The sequence below is a fragment of the Lactuca serriola genome, chromosome 8 (assembly GCF_051521515.1).
Source record: "Lactuca serriola cultivar US96UC23 chromosome 8, Lser_US96UC23_V15, whole genome shotgun sequence".
Taxonomy (NCBI): domain Eukaryota; kingdom Viridiplantae; phylum Streptophyta; class Magnoliopsida; order Asterales; family Asteraceae; genus Lactuca; species Lactuca serriola.
In genome coordinates, this window is record NC_136415.1 from 324799175 (window position 1) to 324811335 (window position 12161).

General features: G+C 36.5%; 2 protein-coding genes across 4 annotated transcripts; one reads left to right on the forward strand and one right to left on the reverse strand.

Annotated features, from left to right (window-relative positions):
- The first annotated feature begins 305 nt into the window (after positions 1-305).
- LOC145065782 (endoglucanase 17-like) lies at positions 306-2522 on the forward strand. Its single transcript, XM_079012860.1, has 5 exons — positions 306-606; positions 718-924; positions 1015-1215; positions 1316-1570; positions 1638-2522. Exons 1-5 carry the CDS (start codon positions 361-363, stop codon positions 2244-2246), a joined length of 1518 nt encoding a protein of 505 aa, XP_078868986.1. The 5' UTR covers positions 306-360; the 3' UTR covers positions 2247-2522.
- Positions 2523-5026: 2504 nt separating this feature from the next.
- SUS3 (sucrose synthase 3) lies at positions 5027-9606 on the reverse strand. 3 transcript variants are annotated; one of them, XM_079013631.1, is made up of 15 exons: positions 9588-9606; positions 9230-9354; positions 8994-9126; positions 8709-8857; positions 8318-8629; positions 8013-8229; positions 7833-7928; positions 7569-7742; positions 7366-7482; positions 7117-7283; positions 6819-7043; positions 6416-6737; positions 6081-6325; positions 5853-5991; positions 5027-5454 (listed from the first exon to the last, which is right to left on the reverse strand). In XM_079013631.1, the coding sequence occupies exons 2-15, from the start codon at positions 9325-9327 to the stop codon at positions 5416-5418; spliced, it is 2433 nt and encodes an 810-aa protein (XP_078869757.1). In that variant the 5' UTR covers positions 9328-9354; positions 9588-9606; the 3' UTR covers positions 5027-5415. The 3 variants fall into 3 exon arrangements, with proteins under 3 accessions (XP_078869757.1, XP_078869756.1, XP_078869755.1); XM_079013630.1 differs by lacking the exon at positions 9588-9606 and adding an exon at positions 9507-9525; XM_079013629.1 differs by lacking the exon at positions 9588-9606 and having other exon boundaries at positions 9230-9442.
- Between the last annotated feature and the right edge of the window lie 2555 nt (positions 9607-12161).

Here is a 12161-nt window from a genome sequence, read left to right on the forward strand (position 1 = left end):
GTTGTCCTTATTTTGTTAAAGTTTAGAAAAACATGGTTTTATAGTGACGTAGTACCTTAAATATGGTCAATGAATATAACTATAATTGTTTTTGTAGTTAGTTAACTATGTTGGTTACCTGTTGGAAAGTTATTTATTTAATTTCATTATTATTGTATATTTATATAGATGATACTCAGGGTAAACAGGGTGTGGAGTGTTGGCATTGCCTTAAGTACTTAACTATCTTTAACAAAAGCTGAAAAGCAGGACGTTAATTGTAACGCCGCTTTTCCTCTTTATAAACACCTCACTTTCCCACTCCTTTTTTCACATTTAGCTTCCAACTTCCCAAACACCTCTCAAGGGTAAACCCCAAAAATGGCTCCTCCTCCTTCCTCCTCATCTCTTCCCCGAATCCTCTTCCTTCTGTTTCTAATCTCCGTCGCCGTCACCGTCAGGTCTTCCCCCGCCCACAGCCCCCGCCGCGTCGCCTCCCACAACTACAAAGACGCCCTCACCAAATCCCTCATTTTCTTTGAAGGCCAAAGGTCCGGCAAACTTCCCCCAAACCAGAGGATGACTTGGAGAAAAAACTCCGGTCTTTCAGACGGAGCAGCCATGAAAGTATATCATTTCCTCCTCCCTACTAAACTGACATTGTAATCGGAGATCCGAACTCGACATTTTCAACTTTTGTTCTTCTGTTTCTAATTTTGGTGAAATTTGACAATGCAGGTGGATTTAGTTGGTGGGTACTACGATGCAGGTGACAACATCAAGTTTGGGTTTCCGATGGCCTTCACCACCACAATGTTGTCATGGAGTGTGCTTGAATTTGGGGGGTTGATGAAAGGCGAGCTGGGAAATGCCAAAGAAGCTATTCGTTGGGCTACCGATTATCTACTCAAAGCTACTGCAGAACCAGATGTTATATATGTTCAGGTATTTACTTAGATTATTTTCAGTGCTCTGTTTTTTTTTTCTGTTTTTCTCTGTATTTAAAGATTTTGTTTGTAAATCAATGAATTGAAGGTGGGTGACGCAACAAAAGATCATGCCTGTTGGGAGAGACCTGAAGACATGGACACTCCTAGAACAGTGATAAAGATTGACAGAAATACCCCTGGAACAGAGGTGGCCGCTGAAACAGCTGCTGCACTTGCGTCTGCTTCTTTGGTTTTCAGAAAGTCTGACCGGACTTACTCTAAGCTTCTACTCAAGAGGGCCATTAGTGTAAGTACACATTCAGAGATTACTGTTCCATTTCTGATAAGAGTAGAAGTGGATTTTTATTTATTTTTTTAATAAGCCTTAGTTCATATGACAACATTAGGTGTTTGAGTTTGCTGATAAGTATAGAGGGTCCTACAGCAACGGGCTGAAAAAATTTGTTTGCCCCTACTATTGCTCCTATTCTGGATACGAAGATGAACTGTTATGGGGAGCAGCATGGTTACAGAAAGCAACAAGGAGCCCGAAATACCTCAACTACATTCAAGCAAATGGCCTAACCCTAGGAGCTGCTGAAACCGATAACACATTTGGCTGGGATAATAAACATGCTGGTGCTAGGGTTCTTCTCTCCAAGGTACTTAAAAGCTTGAAACTTGTATAAGTATTATTGATTCATTTTTATTAATTAATTTATTTGACAGGCTTTTCTAGTACAAAAGCTCCAATCGCTCCATGACTACAAAGGTCATGCGGATAGCTTCATATGTTCACTGATTCCAGGGGCACCCTTTTCTCAATCCGAATTCACACCAGGGGGGCTTTTGTTTAAAATGGACGACTCTAATATGCAGTATGTGACGTCAGCTTCCTTCTTACTCGTGACTTACGCCAAGTACTTGACGCAAGCCCGGAAGGTTGTGAACTGCGGTGGGTCGATTGTGACCCCTAAACGGCTTCGAGCGATTGCGAAGAAACAGGTGGATTACTTGCTTGGGGATAATCCGTTGAAGATGTCTTACATGGTGGGATATGGTCCACGATACCCGTTAAGGATCCACCACAGAGGATCGTCACTCCCGTCTATCTCTGCACATCCGGCGAAGATCGAGTGTGGGTCTGGATTCTCGATCATGCATTCGGAGATTCCTAACCCGAATGTATTGATTGGGGCTGTGGTTGGTGGACCGGATGAGCATGATCACTTCCCGGATGTCCGGTCTGATTATTTTCAGTCTGAACCGGCGACTTACATTAACGCGCCACTTGTTGGGGCGTTGTCTTACTTGGCTCACTCGTTTGGGCAGCTTTAGAGGAATTTGTCAACTAACTAAACGATTGGAAGGTGGAAGGGTAAAACACAATTATTAAGAGGTAATGGATGGAAAAAAAAAACCAAAATTCCTCGAGCCCTGAGAACAAAAATGCAATATATTTATAAATATATTATTATTGGATGGATTTACTAGTTTCAAGTGATTTTTTCTTTAGCACAATTCGATGCAATTAATTGTAAGCTTGCGTACAAGAACCGGCGTTATTAGTGTAGCCGTATGAATTCTCTCGCATGAATGAATGTTTTTTATTTATGGTTTTTCTAGTACACGCGCTACTTACTCTTTTTTATATAATTTTCTCTATTTCTTGCCGTTTGCTGCTTTACTTTTTACACTTTTTTGGTAAAAATATTCATTTATGTAATGCAGCATCCGCCTTTAAAAAACAAGGCAGTTGCCATAAAAAAAGATGGTGTATGTGATCAAATAACCAACTCTACATAACTAAAATTCACTTTCCCTTTTTAATAAAATGGATGATAAAAAAGATGTATGCGATCAAGTAACCAACACTCATGACTAAAATTCACTTTCTCTTTTTAATAAAATGGATGATAAAAAAGATGTATGCGATCAAATAACCAACACTACATAACTAAAATTCACTTTCCCTTTTTAATAAAATGGATGATAAAAAAGATGTATGCCATCAAGTAACCAACACTCCTGACTAAAATTCACTTTCCCTTTTTAATAAAATGGATGATAAAAAAAATCAAATAACATCAATAAAACAAAGTCTCTATTATTGAGTGACATTGTATTATTGGAGGAGATATCTAGTGTAACATAATGATGTGTAATAAAATAATGATGTATAATAAATAAAACCTTTTATATGGAGGAGATATCTAGTGTAACATTGTGTTATCTATTATTGGGTAGTAGTAGATTGTTGGGCATTTTACTATTATTGATATCATTCGTAGCAAATAAAAAGGTTTTTAACGGAAAAAAAAAAAAAATGACTTAGGAGGGTAATTACCTTTTATCCGTGTTTACATATTGACAACTTCTTTTTTATACTTAATAAAGCAACTAACTTGTTTTAACTGTTTAAATTACACAAATATTACCGGCTAATACATGTTTTAACAGGTAACTTAAAGGGAAAATGACTTATGAGGGTAACTACCTCTTATCCGTTTTCACATGTTGGCAACTTTTTATTTTTTGTACATAAGAAAACAACTAACTTGTATAACAGTGTAACATCCCAAAAATCATGACCAACAATTTCATTTTTAATTTAATACTAAAACCATAATTGTCAAACCATTAATTTAATACTCCGACATCGGGCCCCGCCCAGCATGAGGCCCTGCCTGGCATCGAGCCTCGCTCGGTATACAAGTCTGCCACTCTTAGGCCCCCGCCTGTCTCCAGGCCCCGCTTGTCTCCAGGCCCCGCCCGCTAAACACATACAATCATATAACATGCTAACACATAAAGAAACATACTCTACTGTATCCTTGTCCAAAGAAACATACTCTGCTAATAATGAGATACAGAACATCGTCCGTACTCAGCTAGTGATGAGATATGGGACCTCGCCCACACTCACCTCCTTACCAGACACATACAAGTATCACACAGACAACAAGTATAATCTAACATGCAAACATTCCTCGGGCACCCACCCGACATCCGACCTTGGTCTGGAATAACATACTAGCATCCAATGCCTAGGGCTAACCCCCGGGTCTTCCTACTCATAGACTACATGGGCTGACATTGTGGTCTTAGACCAATTCACATAGTGAGGAGACTCACCTTGCACTGCTAAAGCCCTGGCTGGAACTAGTTGAGTACGGACGAAGTTCCGTATCTTATTATTAGCAGAGTATGTTTCTCAGGCAATGATACGGTAGAGTATGTTTCTTTATGTGTTAACATGTTATATGATTTCATGTGTTTAGTGGGCGGGGTCTAAGAGAGACAGATCTGTATACCGAGCGGGGCTCGATGGCAGACGGGGCCTGATGTCGGGCGAGGCCCGATGTAGGAGTATTAAATTAATGGTTTGACAATTATGGTTTTAGTATTAAATTAAAAACGAAATTTTTGTTCATGATTTTTGGGATGTTACACAGTTAAAATAAATTAGTTGATTTCTTATGTACAAAAAATAAAAAGTTGCCAATATGTGAACACGGATAAAAGGTAGTTACCCTCCTAAGTCATTTTCCCTTTGAGTTACCGGTTAAAACAGGTATTAACCGGTAATATCAGTGTAATTTAAACAGTTAAAACAAGTTAGTTGGTTTATTATGTACAAAAAAGAAGAAGTTGTCAATATGTGAACACGGATAAGAGTTAGTTACCCTTCTAAGAAAAAAAAAAAAAAAAAGACTAGTATAATATTTGTGCATAAAAGGCTTAAAGTTTGAATTGGTATGGTAGCAGGTCTACACTTGTGAAGAAATGGTAAAATGACAAATAAAGACAGTCACCGGTATTATTGGAATGAAGTATGGAAAATGGAGACGGATAGGATAATAATTCCAAGAAATAAAAAAGGGAAAATGTTGAAAGTAGCAGAGTAGTAGGATTATAGTGTTACCGTTGGTGTGGAGCCCAACGAGATTTGACCCATCAAAACTCTTTAAACTTTAAAGTAATTAAAGGAGATAGGATGAGGGGTTGTGCGTATCACGTGGTGTGGCTAAAAGGCTGCAAATTTCCAGTTGTGTCAGACATGACATGATGAAAAAAATTAACATGGGTCCGGGTCCGGGTCCAATAAAGAAAAAAAATGTGTATCAAATCCATCCATTCCCATGTTAACTACAACGTGAAGACATTCCTACCCCTGCTGTCCCCAACGAAGCATATACGACTTCACTTTATATCCCAATCAATGCTCTCTTTACAACATTATTCAATCTCAATCTGTTCATGAACAAACCTTGATGCAACTATTTATTAATTACTTGTACTAATTGTACTAATTACTAAACTAAAACCAGTTTGACAATAGAAAGGCTATTTATTTCAAATGCCTTTATTTTTTATACAAACCCTGGACTTGAATATTCTTTTCGCAAATTATATAATTAGATCTTAATTGAACATTATTGGAAGGAGCTCACCCAACTACATAGCAGCAATCTGCTTATAGTTATTGGAGAGGAGAGTAGAATCTTTATGGCTCATCATCTACAGCTCGTGGAACGGATTTCACCTGAAATAATATACACCAAATTAGTTATGTATACTTAAGTTCTTAAACTGTAAATGATATGAAACAACAAGATTGATAAGGCCCACTTTATATGAATGGAAAGCTTTAATGGACCGGAGGCCCATTACAAAGCAACCCATTGGAGCCAATTTCGCTTCTTAGACCTCCAATTTTGTCTCAATTCCCAATTTAAATTAATCACTTTTAGTTGTAAATAAAATCAGGCGATTTCCATAAATCGTGTGACCTATTGAATTTTAGGTAACTAGGCAATACCAGCCAAATTTAGATTCGTACTATAAAATTGGTTGAGTGTAGTTCTTTGAAAGCATCTTGAATTAATAAAATTTATCTCAATTGTGATTCCTTAACAATTTTGTTTTGTAAAAAAAGCTCACCAGATCACGAAACTTAAGAATGTAGAACATCTCAAGATAACGTCTAATTTCACGCCTATCGAGTTTTGACACATATTTCCAGAAGCTATAAACTCCAGCTAATGTTATCAAACGTTCAGAGTAAATCTTCCACGTGTACCTACAACATTATAAAAATTCTCAATTCAACTCTTGAAGAAGCATCAGTTTTTTTATTTAATTTGATATGATATGAGATATATTTATTGCCTTTCATGTATTCTTTTAAGTCCTCCTTCAGATATCTTCACCCAATAAGTCGGATCCTCCTTGCATTTTTGAAAAAAATTAACCATAGTTACTGCTGCACTATCTGGATGATACGGGTCAATATGGAAACCTGACACGCCATCTTCAATAATCTCAGCTGGGCCACCATGACACGTGGCAAATGTTGGAAGCCCACATGTCATGGACTCCACCACTGTAAGCCCAAAAGCTTCATAAAAAGCAGGCTAACACACACAATACCACAGACACAAGAAACGTTTTATTAAAACGAAGGGCAAACATGTTAACTTTCGCCATCAGTAAACATATTATACCTGGACGAAAATGCCCCTTCCATCAGCAATATAGCGGTAAAGTTCACCATTTTGAGCACGGTTTGTTTGGGCTGAAATCCATCGCACATGACCTTCTAATTTGTATGTCTTGAAAAGCTGATGCATTTTCTCAATTTCTGAAATTTCTTCTCTGTCATTTGACCTCTTCACATTGATGTAACCAGCAACCACAACAAGGTTAGCCAGTTCCCTGAGTCTACTACTTTTAGCATACCACTCCACCAGACCACTTATATTCTTCACATGATCAAGTCTTGCCATTGAAAAAATCATGGGTTTCGATTGATCCTTTAGATTTCCACTGCAAAATTTCATTATTCTTTTTTTTATCCCTCTTTCAATTTGAACTTGAAAGAAAGCAAAAATGAAAAAGGTGACTTACACATGGGTCTCGTTTTGCTCAGGGTCATACAACAGCTTTGCGATTGTAGTATGAAGGGATGTAAGTCTTTTTTCCTTTTCGGTATATGAGAAGTAAATGGACATATCTGCCCCTGGAGACACGATATTGAACTTTGGATCAAAGACATCGATACCATGAACAACCCTGTAGAGCCCTGGGAGAGTGAAAGACGAATGACTCTCGTATTGTCCAACAGTGTTCTTCCTGAAATGAATTATTTTATAAAACAAACATAAGCTGATGCTGACGTGGATTTTTGTTGACCATAAAAACTTACGTTCCTGCAATTTCTTGGTATGTGCTGGTGATGATAAAATCTGCATTGTTCATGGCTAGAAGGTCAGCAGTAAATTGACAAGAAAAGTGATACTTGTCATCGAATTTTTTCCAATACAAATCCGAATCTGGGTACTTTGTTTTCTCCAAAGCATGCGCAATGTTGCACTGCATTTGTCAATATAACAAAATTTCACCACATTGTGGAAAACGAGTTGATGTTTTTTATCTTAAGAAAAAGGTTTCTTACTTGAGTTACTCCCATTTTGTAGGATAACAAGGAGGCAACAAGATTCCCATCGCTGTAATTTCCAATTATAAGATCAGGAGTACCGTGTAACTCAGCAGAAATCTCACTAGCTGCATCCTGTAACACAACATATATCATTAAAAATGAAATAATATTCTATAAAAGTTCAATTTGGTTGATTGATTTAATTTAATTTAATTTACCTCTGCAAACTTCTCTAGATAAGGCCATACATCAAACCTTGAGATCCATTTTTTAAGAATCCCTTTCTCTGTCCTGAAAGGAACACGCAGTATATTGGTGTGTTCAGTTCCACTAACTCTCTCCAATCGCTGGTTGCATGAAGTACCTTTTGCATCAGGTGTCAATCGAGTCACCTTAAATAAGTTACAACATCACAAAGTTTAATTTAAAAAAAAAATGTAGAATGTTGTTAAAAACAGGATTAGAAATAAAAGTATACGTACAATCAGAATCTTGGGTTTGATATCGAGTCCCTGATGCTTTAATTTAAGAAGCATCTCATTTTCCAAGGCACGAACTTGGTCCAGTATATATACAATCTGTGTTTGAAAAAAAATAAAATAATAAAGATATGAAATTCAAAATTCATAGTGAATTAATTATAAAAGAATGTACTTATGTACCTGACCACCGGTATCTGGTAAGCCCAAAACATTTGCTTGACCAAAGTAACCATGAATTGATAATATGACGACATTAAACACCATTGGAATTCTACCAAGAAAAGTTTCCAGAATGGAAGGATCCGGAGCTTGAAGAATGTCGGATAGAAGATGCATCATCTCAAGGATTCTTTCAGCGTTATTTCCCCATCCTCTTTCGAAACCCAATCCTTGCAATCTGCGTTCAAATTTTCAAGTTGAAATGTACGAAAGCAAAAGAAAGATGTTGAAGAGAATTATAAAAAGATGCTGATGATGATGCTGACTCGTATTGAAACTCGGAGTAGGGTGTATCAGGTGGAAGCTTTGAAAGATAATCCTCTGCTTTGACCATAGAAGATTGAAGTCTAGTCATGGAGTGTATCCTGTCATTCAACATCATCACATGTCCATCGTGTCTGTGTGTGCGAAGGAAATCAAGGAGTGGTTCCAGACAATCTTTGCTGCGGAACATGCTTGAAGAGAGGTGTCTGTTGAGGAACTGGACTCCATTGCCAATTGAAGAAGAACGAGTTGGTCGAGGAAATGTAGAATTGAATGGCTCAAAATCAAGCTCAAGCACATAAGAGTTATTATACCTGTAATTAACAAGTTAAATTTATGAAAAAACTATCTGAAAACAGAGACTATCTGAAAGTGAAAGTGGAGGCAACTTACTGCCCAACAAGTTCTTCCTTGAACACGAGATATTCTGAAACACTCAGCTGCTCAACACTCAGTTGATATGCATCCACACGCACGTACTCCCAAACACCAGGTCGTGGACGAACAGCTAAAGCTACAAATGGAGGAAATACTATGCCTTCCTATCATTCCACAAAACAGAAAAGGTATCAATAATCAATATCATGGAAAGGGCGAACTTCAATACAAAATGTTAACCTGAAAAAAAAAAAAAGCAGTGGTGTAGTTTAACGATTAGAAATGGAATTAGGTTATTACCTGCGCGGTTTTTAGGACTTCTCCGAAAGGACCCTCAGTAAGCTTCTTGCGTGAAGCGTCGTCGCCGATGACATTCTCAAGTTCGTCGAGTATTTGATGGGGTTGCAATATGGCCTTCCCCTGAGCCACATACCTAAGCAAAGCGCATAAATACACAAATCAAACAAGATAAAACCCTAAAAATCTGCATCAATTGATGTAAAACGTGAAACGCGAAACGAAATTTAATGAATCACCTGGAAAGGAGAGAAACAATTTCGTTGCGATGAGCGGAGAGAGTGTTTTCGACACGCTCACGCATACTATGTGTTCTGCTTAATTTAGTCGTCGACATAGATTAAACGCAGTAAAGCTCCAGTAACTACACGAAGAAGAAGAAGAAGAAGATTCTGGTCAAGGATTAACGATTGGTTGTGGAATCAAAGAACTGCGTTTGTATATATGGAAATGCACACCGATTTAGTCCATTAAATATAGTTTTGAATCAAAAAAATCAAAGCATCAATCATATACATTCTTATCGCTTTCACATATCACAATCGTACATGAGGCATGATAATTATTAAATCTTGATTTTGTAATGGTAAAGCATACATCTGTCGCGCTCTCAGACGGTTTCGTGTCCATGCAGTTTATCTAGAGCTATTTGTTTATTGGTTACAAAAATACCTACTTTATGGTGCCTTCGGGCCAAATCTCTTTTCCTTAGTTGTATTATAAGACAAAATTACATATAAAGGTCACAAAGTTGTTAAACCTTTTTTTTTTTTTTTTAATTTTTTTAATTTTTTTTTATTTTATATATATATATATATATATATATATATATATATATATATATATATATATATATATATATATATATATATATATATATATATATATATATATATTTTTTTTAAATTTGGTTCTTATGGTTTCTAAAACATGGTCTTAAGCCTGCAAAATAACTTATTTGTCATTTTTTTTATATCTTTGTATATTTTTTCCTTTCTAATTTTAACTTAAAAAAAGAAAATAAATTAAAATATCCTCACCCCACCCCACTCATTTCTTCTGGTTCCATCTCTTGTTCTCTCACTCTCTCTTAATCAAATGAACACCACCACAATCCCTAAAATACTAAACTTGTTCTAAATTATAGGTATTAGATGTATTAGGGCTTTTTCGTTTTAGTGCATCCTTAACCTCTTTCTTTATCATAGTTGGTATCAGAGCTCCGAGTTTAATATTAGTTTGTTCGGATTAGTTTTTTAATTGATTGATCATGTCTTCAATGCAATATGATAATTTGTTGTTGGATCCGAATATTAGGTTTCCACTATGGCAAAAATGAGAGATGCTCTTATTCAGAAAGATTTACACAAGACGCTTTTGGGTTTCGATAAGATGCCCACTTCATGGGCGGAGGAAGATAAAGAGATGAAAGATTTAAAAGCTTGATCCCAGATTTGTATGAAATTTTCAAATGATGTTTTGCAAGAAACTTCAACGAGTGCTTTATGGTTAAAGTTGGAACAATTATTGACGACTAAGAGTCTACCAAACAATTTGCACCTAAAGCAACGATTGTTCAATCTCAAGATGATTAAAGGATGTTCTTTAGCTGAATATATTTCCACATTCAAAGAGTTGGTTAATAACTTGGAGAATATAGATGTTTAGTATGAAGATGAAAACTTGGCCTTGTTCTTGTTGTCATCGTTGCCCGAATCCTACAGCCGTTTTCTTGATATTATCATCTACAGCCGTGACACTCTTGTTTTAGATGAAGTTTTTATAGTTTTGGATTCAAAATAGAAGATGAAGCATTGATGTGCACTTTATATACTATATAGCTTTAAATTTATAAACCTAATTATTTTAACTACTTTATGCACCTATAGGTAGTGTACCTAGTCGGATTATTGAATAGTTTGGGTAAGTCGGGTGTAGAACACAATGAACGGAATTTAATTAATTAAAATAACTGTTTCTAATTAAACTAGGAAACAAACTTAAATTGAGGGATTTTGCTGATTTTGCAAGATCAGAAGAACTTAAATCAAACTATTATCAAATTAACAACTAAAAAAGAAAATAAAACAAATCTACTTCAAGATTTAAAGAGTACTTCTGTTCAATTCCGATTTCACCTTCTCCTGTGGTTGACTTTTAGTGGATGGATTATATTGATTTACCAATTCACTAACTAGCTATTATGATCAAATACCTAGATGTATCAATTTATGAATTACTATGCAATGATCAAACACAAGTTAAACACCAAATTGATAATAAGCACAAACTGAACTATGATGATAAATCTAATAGCTACTATCCTATGATCAAGTTAAGCAACCAAGAACAAATTAATATTAATTATGATTTCTAACACAGTTAAAGTTACTAGCTTTAATTACCTAATCTAAGATGTGATTAATCCTAGCTCTAATTATTTAAAGATCATAAATAATTAGGTAACAAATTCATGCATCTAGAATGGCCATCTATCACACAGAACTTGATTAATAAGCAATATATATACTAGAACTTCAACATGCTAGGATTTTAATTATCAAACACAAGTAAAATCACCATAAAACATCCATAAATCGAAATCAACATGTAGCACCCGGTTCCTGGTACGTAAATGTTATCTGAGTATTTCCTTTCTTTTAGCCTTGGACTCGGCGAGTCATAGGTCCGACTCGCCGAGTGGATGCGGGACCCAGGACACGTTTAAGTTGGCGACTCGGCGAGTCCATATCCTGGACTCGGCGAGTCATAGCTGTTGGATGAAACCCTAAGTTTCAGGGGTTTGCACCCTATTTAAAGGACTTATCAGCCCCAAGCCGGCCCCCATTGACCCTTAAAGCCCTGTATCTCTCGTTCTAAGCTATTCTTTGAGAGTTTGAGGTTAGTGTGTGTGTTTTTGAAGGTTTGGAAGGAGGAAGGAAGTAGATCCAGAAGAAGGGAAGCCATCCAGGCATTATTTGTGTTCTTCCAGCAGTTCCTTTGAGGTATAACCCGTTTTCCCCATGATTCTATGCTTAAAACTTCATTTGGGTCCTTCTTGGTCAAATCCCCAAGCTTGTATGTGCATTATATGTCGTAATAAGATGTTTGGCCTCTGGATCTAGGCAAGATTGAGCTCCAGGAGCTCAGATCTGTTAGCTTTATGGCCCC

Bases quoted from the DNA above. Each gene is read 5' to 3' on its own strand.
- LOC145065782 (XM_079012860.1), top strand. From the start codon at position 361: ATGGCTCCTCCTCCTTCCTCCTCATCTCTTCCCCGAATCCTCTTCCTT. The intron at 607-717 runs GTATATCATTTC...TTGACAATGCAG, and splicing joins CAGACGGAGCAGCCATGAAA to GTGGATTTAGTTGGTGGGTA. The intron at 1,216-1,315 runs GTAAGTACACAT...TGACAACATTAG, and splicing joins TACTCAAGAGGGCCATTAGT to GTGTTTGAGTTTGCTGATAA.
- SUS3 (XM_079013631.1), bottom strand. From the start codon at position 9,327: ATGTCGACGACTAAATTAAGCAGAACACATAGTATGCGTGAGCGTGTC. The intron at 5,992-6,080 runs GCAATAAATATA...ATAATGTTGTAG, and splicing joins CTTAAAAGAATACATGAAAG to GTACACGTGGAAGATTTACT. The intron at 5,455-5,852 runs GTGAGCTTTTTT...ATATTATTTCAG, and splicing joins TTCTTAAGTTTCGTGATCTG to GTGAAATCCGTTCCACGAGC.